At 52.7% G+C, this 18,495-nt stretch overlaps 1 protein-coding gene across 7 annotated transcripts; it reads left to right on the top strand.

The window, feature by feature from the left end:
• Positions 1 to 553: 553 nt before the first annotated feature.
• Rasgrp2 (RAS guanyl releasing protein 2) lies at positions 554 to 18,339 on the top strand. 7 transcript variants are annotated; one of them, XM_041661439.1, is made up of 17 exons: positions 554 to 743; positions 2,979 to 3,116; positions 3,720 to 3,822; positions 4,239 to 4,301; positions 4,651 to 4,782; positions 5,569 to 5,719; positions 5,912 to 6,085; positions 6,186 to 6,302; positions 9,174 to 9,455; positions 10,184 to 10,261; positions 10,478 to 10,600; positions 10,852 to 10,967; positions 16,118 to 16,259; positions 16,470 to 16,506; positions 16,887 to 17,063; positions 17,901 to 17,963; positions 18,135 to 18,339. In XM_041661439.1, the coding sequence occupies exons 2-16, from the start codon at positions 3,044 to 3,046 to the stop codon at positions 17,957 to 17,959; spliced, it is 1,827 nt and encodes a 608-aa protein (XP_041517373.1). In that variant the 5' UTR covers positions 554 to 743; positions 2,979 to 3,043; the 3' UTR covers positions 17,960 to 17,963; positions 18,135 to 18,339. The 7 variants fall into 7 exon arrangements, with proteins under 7 accessions (XP_041517373.1, XP_041517371.1, XP_041517375.1 ...); XM_041661437.1 differs by lacking the exon at positions 554 to 743 and adding an exon at positions 1,056 to 1,190; XM_041661441.1 differs by lacking the exon at positions 554 to 743 and adding an exon at positions 1,264 to 1,286.
• The last annotated feature ends 156 nt before the right edge of the window (positions 18,340 to 18,495 follow it).

The raw sequence follows: 18,495 nt of genomic DNA, 5'->3' as shown, positions 1-18,495 counted from the left end.
GAGCATCCAGGCTGTTAAGGGAGGGTCCTGAGGAGGCTCTGCACCTTCTTGGCCCCGCCCCTAGCTCCGCCCCACTGCGGCGTTTTAGGGTCTCTTAGCAGGTGGCTATGATAAATCCAAAATCAGGGGAGTGTTAGGGCTTAGGGCATTCGCAGTTTTCAGGCGGGGGCGGTGGCATAGTCCCGGTTCTGGAGAAACAGATCTATAAAGGCCCGTTCTGAGCCTCACGTTGCGAGGACTGAAGCATAAAAAAGGTCCTGCCTCTCTCGCCCAAGGCAGGGAGGGGCAATCCTCTGAAGGGGTTTTGGGGCCCCGGGTTTCACAGTGAGTCTAAACGGCCGGAAACGGTTACCTATCCCTTAGGCCAGCTTGTGAGGGACCCCAACTGCTTGTGGCTGCCCCTCCCAAGTTTCTCCTCTCCTGGACCCATGCATCCAGGTCTCCAGTTCCGAAGCTGCAGAACACCTACCCAGTTTGCAGATGCCCCTTTCCCTCTGGCCCAGTGGGGTGCCCCTCGCCCCACCTCTGGACATCGAGCCTGGGTCCCTAGGAAACCGCGTGTTCCTTCAGTCCTCGCCCCATGAGGCTCCACTCAACCAAAAAAACCTCGTATATTGTCCTAGCCCCTCCCCCAGGCCATCGCAAAGACCCGCAACCCCACGCCCGCGACCTCCACCAGGCCTGGGCCTCGGCCGCCCGCAGGAAGACGCCCGGACCCGGGCAGGGTGAACCCCGTGGGAACGGTTTGTCTCGAAAACAGGAACCCGGGCCGGGGGGCTGGGCGGGGCGCCCCTTCCCCACCGCAGTCCGCTTCCTGCCCCTCCCGGCTTCCTCCGTGCGACACCCAGGCGGGGCGCAGAGCCTGGGGTTGTCGTGGTGGGGGAGGGCTGCCGCACGATGCCCCCACGCCACCAGTGGCGCAGCCCCCCGCCCGCAGCTACGCCCTCTGGGGTGGCAGGGGAGGGGTTAAGCTGCTGCAAAGCCCAACGCGCGCGGGCCGAGAGGGGGAGTCCCCAGTGGAGAAGGCGCGGCGCGGGGCGCAGGGGCGGGGAGGGGGCGGGGCGGCGGGGCGCTGGGCCGTGGCGCGGAGAGCGGGCTGGAGCCGCAGCCGCAGCGAGGCCGGCGGGCGGGAGCGCACGGAGGTGGCGCGGGCCGGGCAGGGTGCGGGCTCCGCGCTGCGGGTCCCAAGAGTGAGTGAGCGAGCACGCGCGCGCGCGGGCGAGGCGTGGGACACAGAGGGCGCGGTCCCTTGGGATCCCCTAGAGGCAGGCCGGCGGGGACTGCGGGTGGGTCGAGAATCTGCGGGCCGGGTCCTGGGTAGGACAGAGCTTACTGAGGGGCTAAAGCACTTAGAGCCACTGGCGGGAGGGGGAAGTCGGTGGCACACCGGTGCTAGCCTGATACGTCTCTACCAGGCCCTCCCCTGCAAGTCCCCATTTGACAGATGGGAAAATTGAGGTTCAGAGAGGCCAAATGATTCTCAAGGTCACCCGGCTAGGAAGCAACAGAGTCACGAGGGAATGGCTCCGAGAACTCCTCGGAAGGACTGCCTAATGTGGGGGGAGTTTGTGTGTGTAGGGCGAGGTCCCCTTTCCTTTGGGCAAAGCTCTGGCATGGTCCAAGAGTGTGAGGAACCCCAGCCGCTGAGGCTGCGTGTCCTGGAGCATGGTAGAAGGGGGAGGGGCGGCGGAATGGGTGTGTGCGCAACCACGGGGGTATGTGCATGTGTGTGGGAGTGTGCATGGGTGGAGATGCACAGTTTTGCGTGTGTGCGCACGTGTGCAGATGTCACAGCTACTGTGGCCTAGGGATCAGAGGCTGGGCTGGTTCAAGTGAACAGACGGTCTGGCAGAAGAACTGCATGCGGTTTGGATTCTGGAGTAACGGACCTGGGTATGTGTGGTTGACGCTTTTCATTGCAGGTGTACATGGGGTGTGGGTGCCATTGTGTGTGACAGGACAGGAGTGAGTGTCAGTGACTGGTGTGTGTGAGGTGGGCCCTCTTGCTTTTAATGTAGGTCGTGTTAGTTACGGCGTCTGGCAGATAACTTGTCTAGAGAATGGGTGTTTGTCCCTCCCTGTATGGGTGCTAATAGTCCTCGCGGGTGACCGGGGTTACTTAATGGTGTCATGCAGGCCATGGCACCCCCATGGCGCTAGCGGCCCCTTCTGGGCACTCTACTTGGTGCTCTCAGGCACAATTTAACTATGCAGCAGGGTGGGTGGGAGGTCAGGAGCCCAGGCTGGGGAGATACATGACAATTCTGGAGGGGCTGAGCCGGCACCCCTGGGACCTTCGTCCATGTGGCTTAGGAGCCCGCGGTTCTCAGGCTCTGGCTTCCCACTGACACCTCCCAACCGCAGTGGGCTACCCTCACCCCCGCCCCAAGAATGTTCTTCTCCACTCCGGTCCTCCTCCCCAAGGGCAGGCCCCTGGGGGATGCTACGGCCCCGCCTCCCACTCGCGGGGAGCCTAGGAGGGGGCGATGTGGGCAGGACGCCTGGGTTCTCTCCTCCCTCCTCCCATCCTAGGGAGAAATTCCTCCGAGGTCCCCTCAGGCACTGGGTTCCCAAAATAACCCTGCGGGGGAAGGGAGGCTGTTAAGGGAGGGGAAGCGGGAGGAGCACAGAACCAAGCTGCGGGGTGCTGCAGGTGCCTGTGGGGTGCAAGCACTAGGAGAGGAGGGCCCGCTAGGAGGCTTGGGGCAGCATCTGACCCCTGGGGTTCTAGCTCGTCCCTTATTCTAGTAGAGTCCTTCTACCTTCCCGCGACTCTGCGGGTGGGCCGGAAGCCTCTCGGCTAGTCCATTTCCCAACTAGCGGGTTGCACCATCCCGGGGCAGGACCGTTTAACCCCGGGAGTGGCAGCAGTAGACAACTCCGCCCCTGCCCAGCAGGGGGCGTGCCTGCTCCGCCCGTTCCTTTGCGCCCGGACGCTCCCCCGGTGCCTCCGCTAACTCCCACTCTGCTTCTCCCAGGACAAGGGTAGGGTTCGAGCCTCGTGGGAGCGTAGCTTGGGTCCAGCCCACCGGCACCGGCGGCCATGGCGAGCACTCTGGACTTGGACAAGGGTTGCACGGTAGAGGAGCTGCTCCGAGGCTGCATCGAAGCCTTTGGTGAGTTGCCTGCAGCACGAAGGGGCACACCCTGAAGCAGACCCCTGGCCAGGACCTACCCAGGCTCCCTCCCATCCTGCAGTCCACTTAACGAAAGCCCCTCTTCTTTGCAGAGAGGTGCCCAAATATACCTCTTATCCATACGGCAGGGAATTGGGGGGCTGGGGAGTCCCAACTCTGACCCGGGAGGGGCATTATCTGTTTCCCTGGGGGATCCGGAGGAACTCTATCTCTAGCCTGGGAACTGTTTCCGGTAGATGGGGGTTGGTTTATCTGGTGAAGGGGTGCCCCTTCCCCCAGCACTCAGGAAATGACCTCTGGATTCTTGACCCCGGGGAACCAAGGCTCCTTCCGCCCCAGCTGGTTCCCCTCCGGACTATGGGCTTGCTCCAAGCTCCCCTCCTCCAGCTCCTGGATCCTGTAGTACCCCTTGCCCACCCAAACTTCTTTCTCAACTTCGACCTCCAGGCTCTGGCGTGCTGGGAAAAGCAGTAGGTGGGCGGGGTCAGGAGTGCAGACCCAGGGACCTGACACCAGACTAGGCTTAGCCAGCTGAGTCTCCCGACCAAGGGTCAGCCACCTTCTCTTTGACTTTTGGAGCAGATGACTCTGGAAAGGTGCGAGATCCGCAGCTAGTGCGCATGTTTCTCATGATGCACCCCTGGTACATACCTTCCTCTCAGCTGGCTGCCAAACTGCTCCACTTATATCCTTGGCGAGAATGGCTGAGGCGCGGGTTGTCGGTTCATGAGCCCATCCTGCTTAGCTTGCTCAGGGCCTTAGTGGAGGCTGTCTAGTCTCCTAGGGCTTTACCTTGTACCTAGCTGAGGTCTTGGTCTCTTCTGTGAGTAGGCCTTGCCCTCACTTTCCCCTAAGGTCTTGGATCTGCCCCTGCTCTGTCCCTCTTGCCCTTCTTTAAGGCTAAGTCCTCCTCTCTGCCTATGGGGGAGTCCAGCCCTCTACCTCCATCAAGTGTCTGCTCCCACAGTGTTCATCCCCTCTCCCTGAATCCTCTTGGAACCCAGGCTTTGCCTACAGCCCCACACCCAGGATACTCAGGTCCCGCTGTCTGCTTGGTTCCTAGCCTTAGGTTCCGTGCTGTTGTCCTTAACTCTCCCTTACCTATCAGCAATCCCGGACAGACAGCTCTAATTCTCTACAGGTGAAAACGTGTCATCTAGTCAGGTGAGTCTGGGCCCTGGCCCCTCCTCTTACTGCCTTTCTCAAGCTTCATGTGGGCTGCGGGAGTGGACAGCATCCAGGGGACAGACCATGGGAGTTTGCCGGGGGACGCTGTCCAGAGGTGCTGCTGGCCTTGCTATTTCCTGCTGGTGTGTGAAGTTGGGGATGAGAAAGAAAGCGCTGGAGGATGGGGGTGGGTGGGCGGGTGTTCGAATAGAACATACTTTGAGACGCTTTACCTCGCTCTTTGGGGGTTGATACAATCCTCATAGTTCCTTCCCTTGCCCCCCTGGGGATGGTGAAGGGAGGGGGGCTGCCCTAGGTGACTTGACTCTGCCTGCCCCTCCACCAGGTACTGGATCTCAGCATTCCCAGCAGAGTTTGACTTGAACCCAGAGCTGGCTGAGCAGATCAAAGAGCTGAAGGCTCTGTTAGACCAAGAAGGGAACCGAAGGCACAGCAGCCTCATCGACATCGAGAACGTGTGCGTGGGGGGGGAGCTCGGGGCACTAAGCAGCCTCCACCATACGTGCTTAATAAATGTCTGTTCAACTGAATGAGTGAGGGTCATGTTCACTCTTGCTTTAACCCCCCATGGCTCCCTGTCACCTTCAACACACCTCCAGCTATTAAGGCCCTTCATGGCGTCAGGCCAGCCTGACGTTCCTGTCCTGTCTCCCGTGGCCTTCCCTGCATCCCACACACTTCATACTGCGGCTCTTTGGGTCCACTCGCCATTGTCTGTGTCCTGCATCCTTCCTCTCCACAGTACTCGCTCTTATTGCCCTGTCTCCTCCATTCTCACCAGACTCAGCACGAGTGTGACGCCCCTGCCTGGTGAGGGCATAGACGCTACTCTTCCAGGGCAGAATTTGCCATTCTTTCCTGTGTTTTCCCGAGATGCTTTGTGCAGACTCCTGCCCAGAGCCCTGGGAACATGTGTCCCACTGTTTGGTGATGGCATGTTTCTGTGTCTGTCTCCCCCGGTAGATTGTGAGCTCCTCGAGGGCAGGAACCGTGTCTTGCTCATCTCTGTACCCCAGCGCCTAGCACAGCGCCTGGCACAGAGTACGTTGTCCATCCGTGTGTTGAGTGCATGGTTAAGGGGATGTGTGGAGGAATTGCTGGGATTTGGGGATGGTAATGCTTAGGATGGTGGCCCCTGTTGTTTAGGTCCCAGCTCAGTTTGAGTGGCATGTCTGAGTATATGTGGGGTCATAGGAGGCAGGGGACATCTCTGGCACAGGGCTCACTACCCCTGCTCCCCCAGCCCCACCTACAAGTGGAAGCGGCAGGTGACTCAGCGGAACCCTGTGGAACAGAAAAAGCGCAAGATGTCCCTGTTGTTTGATCACTTGGAGCCAATGGAGCTGGCAGAGCATCTCACCTACTTGGAGTATCGCTCCTTCTGCAAAATCCTGGTGTGGCCTGAAGGCTTGTGGTTGGGTGCCGCGCGGGTTGAGAAGGGAGTTCCAGAAAGGGCCAAGACTTGGGAATAGGCTGGCTCTCGAGCATGGTTGGGTGGTTCCATCAATGACAGTGGGAGGGTGAACCAGGTTGAGAGCCATGGGAGAGGTCAGCAGGGCACTCAGGCCAAGTCCACCTGCCCACAGTTCCAGGACTATCACAGCTTTGTGACCCACGGCTGCACCGTAGACAATCCCGTCCTGGAGCGGTTCATCTCCCTCTTCAACAGTGTCTCACAGTGGGTCCAGCTCATGATCCTCAGCAAGCCCACAGCCACGCAGCGGGCGCTGGTCATCACACACTTCGTGCATGTGGCAGAGGTGCCCACTTTTTCCATGTGCCCAGCCTCCCCGTGGTCATCAAACCCTTCCCCTTCTCTCCAGTGACGCCGGTGCCTCCCCCTCCCTATTTGCCTCTCAGAAGCTGCTGCAGCTGCAGAACTTCAACACACTGATGGCTGTTGTTGGAGGCCTGAGCCACAGCTCCATCTCACGCCTCAAGGAGACCCACAGCCACGTCAGCCCTGAGACCATCAAGGTACCTGGTTCAGGAGGGGCCTATGCTTCCAGGGTTGTAGCCTGGGCACGACTGTTGTCTACAGTGGGGGAAACTGAGGCTTGGAGGAGGAAATGGGAGCTCTAAGCTGTACAAGCGGCAGTGGCGGGCCCCCAGGTCTGCTTGGTTCCAAGGCTAATTTCTTTTTTTAATGTGTGTATGTATGAGTATGTATCGCGTATGCGTGTGCACAAGTGCATGCAGGAGAACAAAGGTTGACATTTAGTCGCTTCCTCTCTCCATTTTATCTTTTTAAAATTCTTATTAGTTTATTTTATTGATGGGTGTGTGTGCATGTCATGTATGTTCATGTGCCCATGGAGACCAGGTGGATCCTTTAGAGCTGGAGTTGTAGGCAGGTGTGAGCTGCCTGACCTGGGTACTGGAAACAGAACTCTGGCTTTCTGGAAGCTCAACAAGTGCCCTTAACCTCTGAGTCGCTTCTCCAGCCCCATTTTTTCTTGAGATAGAATCTTTTTCTGGACCCAGAACTCACCAGCTGGCTAGACCAACTGGCCAGTGAGCTCCAATGGTCTGTTTTTCTCCACCACTGAGTGCTTTGGTTATAGCCTGACTTGTATCTGGGTGCCAGGGATCCACACTTGGGTCCTCATGCTTTACTGAGGGGCCATCTCCCCAGTGGCCACCTCATGAGACCCTGTCTCAGAAAAAACAGAAATTACAAAAGAGCAAAAATCACTCTATAGTTTAAAAAGTAGAACACTGGGGTCTGGAGAGATAGATCATGGTTAAAAGTGCTTGCTTTTACAGAGGACCCGGGTTCAATACCTAGCACCCACTTGCTGGCCCAGCTATGCACATGATGCAGAACAGCCCACATGCATAGAATAAAATAAATCTTTTTTCCAAGGTAGAGTTTCTCTGTGTGTCCCTGGCTATACTGGGGAACTTACTCTGTAGACCAGGGTAGCCTTGAACTCAGAGATCCATCTGCCTCTGCCTTGCAAGTGCTGGGATTAAAGGCATGTGCCACCACCGCCCGGCAATAAATCTTAAAAATAAAGAAATGGCCGGGCGGTGGTGGCGCACGCCTTTAATCCCAGCACTCGGGAGGCAGAGGCAGGCGGATCTCTGTGAGTTCGAGGCCAGCCTGGTCTACAAGAGCTAGTTCCAGGACAGGCTCCAAAACCACAGAGAAACCCTGTTTCGAAAATAAATAAAGAAAGAAAGAAAGAAATGAAGACTGTTGGCTGGAGTGTGCTGAGGGGTAGTGTGCACTTGAAGACCCTGGACTCTGACTGAGCACTAAGTCTAAACAAACAAGAGCCCAGAAAACATTGCTTCCCCTTAAAGGATGATCCAGTGACCCCTGCCCAAGTATCGGGTCAGGGACGGGGCCTCCGTGATGAGGGCTTTCCTTTGCTTCCTAACTTTAGTGTGTGTGCATCCCATTTCGTTGCACTCTTTTATTCCACCTGGATGGGAGAGGCTTTCCATCCTGTTGTGTGGGGCGATTGCTCCTTTTCGTTGTCCCCTGTCATTGTAAGCCTGTCCTAATTTAGTATTGGCTGTATGGTTGAGGGTTTTCTTTTTATAGATGAATTCATTCTGTGCATGTGTGCTCATACGTGGGTGTGTACATGTGTCCAGGCCACAGCTCTTAAGTGGAGCTCATAGGGCAAGTGGCGGCAGTCTGTTCCCTCCCTTTACCACACAGGTCTTGGAGACTAAACCCAGGTCCTCGGTGCCAAGCCTGTACCCACTCAGCCATCTTGCCAGCCTCTTTTCTCTCTTTTCTTCTGTCTCTTCTTTTTCTCCCCCTCTCTCTCTTTCTCTCTTTTTTTTGATTCAAGGTTTCACTGTATAGTCCTGGTTGTCCTAGAAATCCCTAAACCAGGCTGGCCTTGAACCCGCAAGATCTGCCTGTCTCTGTCTGTCTTCTGCGTGTACTTGCACGGGGTTTGTTTTTTAGATTGGGTCTCATATTCTAGGCTGTCCTTGAATTTGAGGTGTGGCAAGGATGACCTTGCACTCCTGACCTCTTGCCTCTGCCTCTCAAATACCCCCACACCTGGTTTATGGGGGTTCTAGGAATCAAATCCAGGGCCTTATGCATAATGGACAAGCACTATACCAACAGAACTGCACCCCTTTCTCAAGCTTTTTTTTTGTGTGTGTGGGGACCCTACCACTGCTTTTTTTCTAGAAGCAAGATTTCTCTGTGAAGCCCTGGCTGTCCTGGAACTAGCTCTGTAGACCAGGGTAACCTCGAACTCAGTGCCCTAACCACCTTTTTCGGTTTTTCAAGACAAGGTTTCTCTGTGTAGCCTTGACTGTCTTGGAACTCACTCTGTAGATCAGACTCACAGAGATCCTGCTTCCTCTGCTTTCCAAGTGCTGGGATTAAAGGCATGCTCCACCACCGCCCCACTGACCTCAACCACTATTTGAGACAAGGTTTTGTATAATACTGGTTAGATTGGAACTCACTGTGTACATGGGGCTGGTTTTGAATACACAAATTCAAGCCCACAGTGATCCTCCTGCCGATTCTGGGCTTATGTGACCATACTCAGTTTAAGGTTTTTCCATTATTTACCATCACCAGACACACTGTGTAATAACATCCTTATTGGTCAATAGATCTGTGCTTATATGTTGATAACCTGTGCTCAGCCCTGGTGTGCGTGTAAGGTCGTAATTGTTTCCTTGGACTCCTAACTTGAGAGCTCTGACCCCCGAAGTTTGGGAGAGCAGTACTGGGTAAGGGAGGATGTGACCTTTCTGCCTACCTTGACCTCGTTCTCCTCCATTCCCACAGTTCTAGGGCTGAGGTAGGAGGACGATTAAGTGGCGTGTGTGAGTGACGCTCTGATCTCCCCCCCCCCCCAGCTCTGGGAAGGCCTGACAGAATTAGTGACAGCCACTGGCAACTACAGCAACTACCGGCGTAGGCTGGCGGCCTGCGTGGGCTTCCGCTTCCCTATCCTGGGTGTGCACCTCAAGGATCTGGTGGCCTTGCAGCTGGCGCTGCCTGACTGGCTGGACCCGGGCAGGACCAGGCTCAATGGAGCCAAGATGAGGCAACTTTTTAGCATTCTGGAGGAGCTGGCCATGGTGACCAGCCTGCGACCACCTGTGCAAGCCAACCCTGACTTGCTGAGTCTACTCACGGTGAGGGACTGGGCACAATGCCCTGTGTTTGCATTTGCTATGGTTGTGGGCTTGCTGAGTTCAGAAGGAACTGAGGTTTAGCCTGGGCTCTGAGGTTTGCACTGAACTCTGATGTGGTTCCAGGGTTGAGCTGAGACACAGGCCTGTGGTCTGATCGCAAGGCTGCTATGTGGACCTTGGGCTGGGTCTGAGGCTGGGCCTGGGTCCCAGGTCCTGAGCTGAGCTCTTGGCAGTGGGTTATATTCAAAGGCTAGGACTAATTTGTGGATTTGTTAGGTGACATGGGTGATTTCTAACATGGTCCTGGCTCCTGAGTGAAGTTCTTTTAGTATTTATTAATTTAGGTTTTGGAGACAGAATCTCACCCTGTAGCCCAGGCTGACAAGAACTTACTTACTAGGGAGCTTTGGCTAACTTTGAACTCGTGGTGGTCTCTTTGCCTGAGCCTCCAAAGTGCTTGGATCACAGGGACCATGCCTCCCTTTGGGCAAAAGTTCTGACTCCAAATTTGGCAGATATGTTGGCAGTGCATTGTTTTTCAGGCTTGCTCTGTGGGCCGGCTGACATGGAGGTGGTTGGAGTATTTTCTAAGCTGGCCTTTGTCCTGAGTTTGGCTGAGTTTAGCTTTCACAACAGGGCAGACTGGCAGTCCTGGGGTCCTAGATTTGCAGCTTCTGTGTAAGAGGGGAGCAGGGACCTGAGGCTATGACAAGTTCTCTGTGTCTCAGGTGTCCCTGGATCAGTATCAGACGGAGGATGAGCTGTACCAGCTCTCCCTGCAGCGTGAGCCACGTTCCAAGTCATCGGTAAGGGAGCCCCTCACCCCTCACTTTGCACTTGAGGATTCCAGGGTGCAAGGACAGAAAGAACATTCCCCATCCTATGCACCCACCTACTTGCTTGACAGGGCGTCCTGGGGGTGGGGGTGGGGCTGACTTTGGGAAGGCTCTTTCTTTCTATTTATTGGAGCCTTAGGTTCATTCCCACTCTGGCCCTGGCTCAGACCTAACTCGTTCCCACAGCCAACCAGCCCGACCAGCTGCACCCCGCCTCCCCGACCTCCTGTGCTAGAAGAGTGGACCTCAGTTGCCAAGCCTAAGCTGGACCAGGCCTTGGTGGCAGAGCACATTGAGAAGATGGTGGAGGTGAGCGGCCTGGAGGCCAAGGGATCCTGCTGGGAGCAGGGGTCTGTGAAGCAATGTTTCTCCAGTGCCTTGCCTGGGAGCCACTGCAGGTGCCACATCTGCTGGCCAGTGCTCTGGTCGTCCCCAGGAGGCACAGCACAGCACAGCACACTAGCTTCATTATGGGCTGGTGAGGCAGGGCTGAAAAGGGACATGGGCTCAGATGCTCCTTTTAATTCGCCCTTCTCCTGGCCTTGTATGCTCCTCTGCAGTCTGTGTTCCGGAACTTTGACGTCGATGGGGATGGTCACATCTCCCAGGAGGAGTTCCAGATCATCCGGGGCAACTTCCCTTATCTCAGCGCCTTTGGGGACCTGGACCAGAACCAGTGAGGAGGATTAGAGCCTGGGGGGGCGGGGTAGAGGGAAGGGGTCAACCCACTTCCCCTTGGGTGTGCAGAGAGCAAGGCCTTGCCTGGGAAGCTGTGGCTGTGATGTTTTGGGGTGGGAGGAAGCTGCCAGCCATAGAGGGATAGTGTTACCTTGCTAGTTTGGACAGATGGGGAGCCCCACCTGAGCCTTGCAAAGAGAACACTATTTCATTTGTGGAGCTCACAGCTGCCAAGAGTGTGGGGAAGTTGAGCCCCTGGGTAGTTGGCTTTAATGAACAGTAAGAAAGGCCGTAATTAGCAGCACCCACTTGCTTATCCACAATTCATATGCTGACAATTTGGAAAAACATCTGGTTCTCTGAAGCAGGTTAAATGTGCCCTCCGAACCATGTTTATGCCCCATTTTTGCTGAGATGACAAAAACCCAGTCAAAACGTACAGTCCATCCCAGGTTGATTTATTTTTAAATGTGACCTGTATTTTAAAAATATGTGGTTTGGGGGCTGGGAATGTGTCTCAGTTGGTAGAGTGTCTGCCTAGCATGCAAGAAGCCCTGGGTTTTATCTTTAGTATAACGGGGTGTAGAGACACTCTCCTGAAATCCCAGCATTTGGGAGGTGGAAGCAGGGCAGTCAAAAGCTCAAAATCATCTTCAACTACATAGCAATTTTGAAGCTAGCCTGGGCTACATGAGGCTCTCTGTCTGAAAAAAAAGTTTTTTTTTGTTTTTTTTAAATATTTATTTATTATGTATACAATATTCTGTCTGTGTGTATGCTTGCAGGCCAGAAGAGGGCACCAGACCCCATTATAGATGGTTGTGAGCCACCATGTGGTTGCTGGGAATTGAACTCAGGACTTTTGGAAGAGCAGGCAGCGCTCTTAACCACTGAGCCATCTCTCCAGCCCCCTGAAACAAAAGTTTATCATTATTGTTCCCACATTACAAAAATTGATGGTAAAAGCAAAATCCAGGTAGTAAAATAAATTCCCAATGAACAAAATGTTTAAAGAAAAAAAAAAGCAAGGTCAGAGGCAGGAGGGTTTCTGTGAGTCTGAGGACAGTCTGTTCTACACAGAGAAACATTGTCTCAAAAAAAAAAAACCAGCTAAAGCTAAACTTCTTTTCCTCATTATGTAGCCCAGGCTAGCTTTAACTCATTATCTAGCTCAGGCTAGCCTCAAACTCAAAGTGATCCTTCCTTATTTTCTCTAGTGCTGGGGTCACAAATGTGTGCCACCATGCCTGGCTGCTTTCGGCCTTTTTGGCACCCATGTAAAATGATTTTGGTATGCAATGTGTTTCATAGACAAACTAGATTCATGTGTGGATCTGTTCCCACTGGTGGCCAGACTGCAGTAGAAGCTCCCAGTTCCATATTTTCTCCCTGGGCTGGTGGGTGGGTTTGCTTTTGTTTTTCTTTCTGGGCTCTTAACCCTGGAGGCCATAGCTTCAAGGAGTCTCAGCCCTAAGACTCAACCTTATATAAATTCAGACATCTGATTGGCCACCAAACCTCACTATTGGGCTCCTAAAGACGGAGGCTATTTACCTGGGCTGTGTAGGTCAGTGGCAGCTCCTGGGCTTAGCGTGCACAGGGTCCTGGGTCTCATCTCTAGCTCCCTTAGACTCAGAGGAGACCAGTCCCAGCTCACTCCTCCTCCTCCTCCTCGTCCTCCTCCTCCTCGTCCTCGTCCTCCTCCTTCTCCTCCTCCTCCTCCTTCTTCTTCTAAACTTGTTTAAGTCAAGGTTGCTCTGTGTACCAGGGCAGCCCCAGCTAACTTAACTATAGCCAGGTGTGGTGGTGAAGTCCCGATTCTCCTGCCTTGGGCTCCCCAGAAGGCCCCTGGTGGGAGATCTGCCCCAGGTGTGTAGGGCACCATGGCTTCTGAAGCTCTCTCTGTCTGGAACATGGAGATTTCTATCTCTTTAAAATCATCTGTGCATTTTAAAAGACTTTGATTACTTTTGTTATTATTTTATTTATTTGTTTACTTTCTTTTTTGGAGACAAAGTCTCACTCTAACTTAATCTAGCTGGGAACTTACTATGTAGCCCAAGCTGGCCTTACAGTCTTAACCTCCGGAGTGCTGGGTTTTCAGGGATGACTCACGTTGGCCCACAATTTAGTTTTTTCTGTGCTGAGTTTGAACCCAGGGCCTTATGTGTGCCAGGCAAGCACTTCATCCCTGAGCCACACCCCTGGCCTGTTTGCGTGTTTGCCCTATGCTGTATCACACACATCTTCCCATGTGGATTCATGTAGGGGTGCATACTTTATTTATTATTTATCTAGCTAGCTATTTTGGGGTTCTGGGTATTGAACCTAGGGCTTACGTATTCCAGGCAAGCATCTGCCGCTGGGCTCTGGTGTCCACACTGCGTCATCCTTTAGAGGATGCACTGTGTGGCTGGCCATCCCTTCACCTGTGCCTCCTCCCACCGATGTACAGGGAGATGGTCCAGAGCTGCTCTGTGATTAGTTATTTGTCGTGCTTCTGGGAGAGTATTTGTATCTACTCCTTCATTCCTAGAAGTGGAATCAGTGGATCCAAAGAAATGTACATTCTAAGTTAGGAGAGAGAGACTGCCAACTGACCTCAGACAAGGTTGCATCCTGTTGCACCCCTTCAGCCGTGCCCAGGTGCCTGTGTCCCAGCCTCCTTGCCAAGAGCCAAGAGGCTATAATAAGCCCTAGGGTTTTGCCAGTTGAGTTGGAAAATGGTGTCTTTGTTAATTTGCATTTCTCCAACCTGTCTGGGGACTATTTATTCATATGTTTATTGGCCACTTATATTTCTTCTGTTAATTGTTCATATTCATTCTTTGTTTGTCATCCTGCTGGGTTTGTGAGTCTTCTCATTGATTTTTAGAATCTGTACTAATGGATATTAACCCCTTGATGTTGAGTATATTTGCAAATAATTTCTCCGGTCTGTCACTGATGTTGTCTTTTTCCATATAAATTTTTTTTAAAGCTTCGCGCGTTTGATATGTCAGCGTTTTCTTTGGCTTTTTGGATTTGTATGATATGTAGAAAGGCCCTCTGCTCAAGGTCACAAAGCAATTCTCAACTCTTATTTTCATGATTTTATATATTCATCTGTGTGTCTCATTCCAGGAGAATGTGGTTTTCATGCAGCTTACATATGTCATATAAAGTCTGTCTGTCTATCATCCATCTATCTGCCTGTCTGTCTATCTATCTATCTATCTATCTATCTATCATTTTTCAAGACAGAGTTTCTCTGTGTAGCCCTGACTGTCTTGGAACTTGTTCTGTAGACCAGGCTGGCCCCAAATTTACAGAGATCTGCCGCCTGAGTGCTGGGATTAAAGGGCTGTGCCACCACTGCCCGGCTAAAGTCTATATTTCAATTTTTTAAAAAATTGTTTTATTTAACTTTATTTTATGTGCATTGGTGTGAAGGTATCAGATCCTTTAGAACTGAAGTAACAGACAGCTGTAAGCTGCCATGTGTTTGCTGGGGATTGAACCTGGGTCTTTTTGGAAGAGCAGCCAGGGTTCTTTTTTTTTTTTTTTTTTTTTTTTTTTTTTTAAATATTTATTTATTTATTTATTATGTATACAATATTCTGTCTGCGTGTATTCCTACAGGCCAGAAGAGGGCACCAGACCTCATTACAGATGGTTGTGAGCCACCATGTGGTTGCTGGGAATTGAACTCAGGACCTTTGGAAGAGCAGGCAATGTTCTTAACCACTGAGTCATCTCTCCAGCCCCTCGATTTATTTATTTATTTATTTATTTATTTATTTATTTATTTATTTTGTGGTTTTTCGAGACAGGGTTTCTCTGTGGTTTTGGAGCCTGTCCTGGAACTAGCTTTTGTAGACCAGGCTGGTCTCGAACTCACAGAAATCTGCCTGCCTCTGCCTCCCGAGTGCTGGAATTAAAGGCGTGCGCCACCACCGCCCGGCTCGAATTTTTTTTTTTAATAAATCACTAGTTGTCCCATTGAGATGGAGGCTCTGTAACATCATAGCATAGAATATCAAGTTTCAAATAAGGGCTCACTGTGGAAGTGACAGCCACCAAGAAGTGAGCAAGGAGTGGGATGTGGTGGCACATACCTGTGATTCCAGCTTCTGAGACTGAGGCAGGAGGGTGAGGAGTTCAAGGCCAGACTCAAATATAATAGCCATTTGAGGTCAGCCTCAGCTACAAGAGACTGTGTCTCAAAAAAAGTAGCAAACTACGATGGCTCTCTTTCTTAATCCCAGTACTTGGGAGACAGACCAGGCAGATCTCTGTGAGTTCTCACCCAGCCTGGTCTACAGAGTGAGTTCCAGGCCAGCTAGGGCTACATACTGAGAACTTGTCTCTGAAAACAAACAAAAAGCAGGGATGAGGGGTATATCTCAAATTAAAATGTAAAAAATAGAAAAAAAAAAGAGAAGTGACTGAGGACCCACCTAGCCACGTGGGCATTTGTATGCATGTTCTTGGACTCTCAAGACTTGGGACATAAGAAGTAGAACTTTGCCCATCTGGAGATAAGGAAACTCAATCACAGTCAGATTGGTCAGCCCCAAGTCACAGGGCTGAGAAGTAGAGCTGAGGTTTGTTTTTATTGGGAGGGCAGTTTGAGCCGGAGTTTCTTTATGTAGCCCTGGCTGTCCTGGAACTCACTAAGTAGACTTGGCTGGCTTTGAACTCGCATCAAAGGCGTGAACCACCGTGCTCAGCTAGAGCTGGGATCTGAATTGAGATCTATGTCTAGAACACACTGGCGCCTAAAATACATTCCTGGATGAAAAGGGACCCTTGGGAAGCCAAGGTTTGGTGGAAACCCCAGATCACAGGCGCAGCTACCCCGTTCTCTTCAGAGACCCCAGTCCTCAGGCGCCCTGCAGGTGTAGCGGTGTGGCGCCGAGCACACTGCGGGAGCAGGAGACGCCCAGCCTTTTTAGCTGACACCCAACTGCGAGTTCCCCATTGTCCTGAGGAGGAAAAACTCTAGGAAATGACTTGGCCAAGCCCACACTAGTTAGTGGTAGATGCTAAGTATCCTCTTGTTACCTGCACGGACCTTTCTGGACCTTTTTCTCCGCCCGTGGGGTTGGGGATGCCCTCTCTGGCCGCAGGGGAGGATCCAAGCTGAGGTGTCCTCACGCCCACTAGGGATGGCTGCATCAGCCGGGAGGAGATGATCTCCTACTTCCTGCGCTCCAGCTCGGTGCTGGGCGGCCGCATGGGCTTCGTACACAACTTCCAGGAGAGTAACTCGCTACGCCCGGTTGCTTGTCGCCACTGCAAAGCTCTGGTGAGCACCCACTGCCCACATTTGCAGCGCTATCCGTCCACCCCTCCAGCCCTAGCTTGCGGCCCACGCCCCGCCCTTCTACTGGTCCCGCCTCCACCCAAGCGCTGCTAGCCAACCCGCAAAACACCTTGGTTCCTAGACCCCAAAGCCCTGTTCTCTGGACCTAGAAAACCTTAACCCCCTCCAACATGGTTTCCTCCTGTATTGCAGATTCTGGGCATCTACAAGCAGGGCCTCAAATGCAGAGGTAAGATAAAGAGGAACAAATGGCTTTGCTGCTGGACCGAGGTTTGGGGAAGAGTTCGTGTTGGGCTAGAAATTTTTGTTTTAATGGCGGCAATTTCCAGCAAGCAAAGAACATTGTAACTAGAGAGGCATTCTGACTAACCGAAGGGGCTTGTCTTTTAAAAGGCTGTGGTGGGGCAAGCTGCCTAGCAAGAGGACTTTGGAGAGGCCATAGTCCGGTATTAAATTAACATAAAGCGAGCAACTTGGGAGAAGACTTGTAGTTTGATGGGGTGATTTCCAGGAGCAAAGAACTCTGGGAGAAGTACAGGTCTGAAGGATGGCATGGAGAGTTTTCTGACCCAGGGCCTTTGTTGGGCTCCCCCCTTTACCCTCCCTCAGCTTGTGGTGTGAACTGCCACAAACAGTGCAAAGACCGCCTGTCAGTGGAATGTCGCCGCAGGGCCCAGAGTGTGAGCCTGGAGGGCTCCGTGCCTTCTCCCTCACCCACACATACCCACCACCGGGCCTTCAGCTTCTCCCTGCCTCGCCCAGGCAGGCGCAGCTCCCGGCCACCAGGTAAGAGGGCCCACAGGGAGTCAATGACATATAAACTTATCCTGGATGCTGGCTGGTTCAGACTTCATGATTCTTTTATTTTGGTGGGACGATAAAGAAGGGTTGGATAGGTCAGAGGGCCAGAGAGTGCCCGAAGAGCTCCCGACTTTCTGAGGGTGACATGGAGAGAGGCCCTAATTTAATTTAATTAATTTATTTTTGAGACAGTCTTACTATATAGCTGTGGCCAGCTCTGCTTTCCAAGTACTGAGATTAAAGGTGTGCACCCCAATTTTAAAGAAGCGTCAAGATTCCAGTTGCATGTTTGTTAGGGGGATTGGAGTTCTATGATCTATTTGCATTTCTCTTTTTTGCCTGCCACTATAAAAGTCCCTTCTCCCATAACCTCTGGGTGGTACTCCTGGGGTCTCTGTTGCTGAACGACTATTTGGCAAATGATCATTTTCCCCGAGAAGAGTCTGAACAATGAGCTAAACCGAGGTCTAGGCCAATTTGACCACAATCATCTGGGTTGCCGTAAGTCCTCAAAAATAGCACAGAGAAAACTGTTTGCAGTCGGCCTTCAGATGCGCTGGACTCTAAACTGTGCAACACTCACAAAATCGACATTTAAGCTAACTGCACAGCGATGTGGCTGTGGGAAGAGCTGCGGCAGAAAGAAACATAGAATAAGCCTCAAAAATGGGGTCGTTTGGTCGTTCCGAGGATTGATTTTTGGAGGATAGGTCTGCTTCCAGGATGGGGAAGGGATGAGAGCCTCCTCTGATCAGAGATGGCTGCTGAGGTCACAGGGACCAGGGGTGGGTTTGTAGACAACTCTCCTGTCCCTCTCCACAGAGATCCGAGAAGAGGAGGTCCAGGCAGTGGAGGACGGAGTGTTTGACATCCACTTATAAGATGGTGGGTCCCCCCTCCCTTTGCAGGCTGCTCCCAGAGTCCCCCCCAGAGGGCTGGGGTAGCTTATGGGGAGGGGCTCGGAAAGGATACTTATCTCACTGGCCTGGGCAGGTGGGCTTATACTTTGACAAGGGGGTCGCCTTCCTTACAACTTCTGTTTTTTTCTCTTCCCAGCTGCAACTGTCAAGGACTCATTCCTGCTTTGGAGAAATGACTCGGAGCTGAGCAGGGAGCCTGGAGTTCTGGGGCAGCAGCCTGGGCTGAGGGTGGGGGTCGAGGGTGGCATGCATTGAGGTCAGGGCCAGGGCTGGCATCCCTAAGGTTGTACAGGATCTTGTGAATATTTGTATTTTCCAGATGGAATAAAAAGGCCCGAATAATTAATCTGGACACTCAGCCTACCATCCTCAGACGCTGTCCTTCTAGGGTACTACACTGTTGGGGTCCAGAATTCTGTAGGCTGTGCACCTGGAACCTGGGGGCAATGTGGCCTTAGAAACAGAAAAACCTCTGAACACAAAACTCTTGGGAAGGA

Source organism: Microtus oregoni, unplaced genomic scaffold (genome assembly GCF_018167655.1).
Source record: "Microtus oregoni isolate MIOR12 unplaced genomic scaffold, Mior012 000012F_ref0000307, whole genome shotgun sequence".
In the NCBI taxonomy this organism is placed as follows: Eukaryota; Metazoa; Chordata; class Mammalia; order Rodentia; family Cricetidae; genus Microtus; species Microtus oregoni.
The sequence above is the reverse complement of the archived record's forward strand: the minus strand, read 5'-3'. Positions and strand labels throughout refer to the sequence as shown.

What these genes read in the sequence shown, in the direction of transcription:
- Rasgrp2 (XM_041661439.1), top strand. Translation starts at nt 3,044, where the DNA reads ATGGCGAGCACTCTGGACTTGGACAAGGGTTGCACGGTAGAGGAGCTG. An exon ending in GCTCCTTCTGCAAAATCCTG is followed by an intron (nt 5,720 to 5,911) that starts GTGTGGCCTGAA and finishes ACCTGCCCACAG; the next exon opens with TTCCAGGACTATCACAGCTT. An exon ending in ACTTGCTGAGTCTACTCACG is followed by an intron (nt 9,456 to 10,183) that starts GTGAGGGACTGG and finishes TCTGTGTCTCAG; the next exon opens with GTGTCCCTGGATCAGTATCA.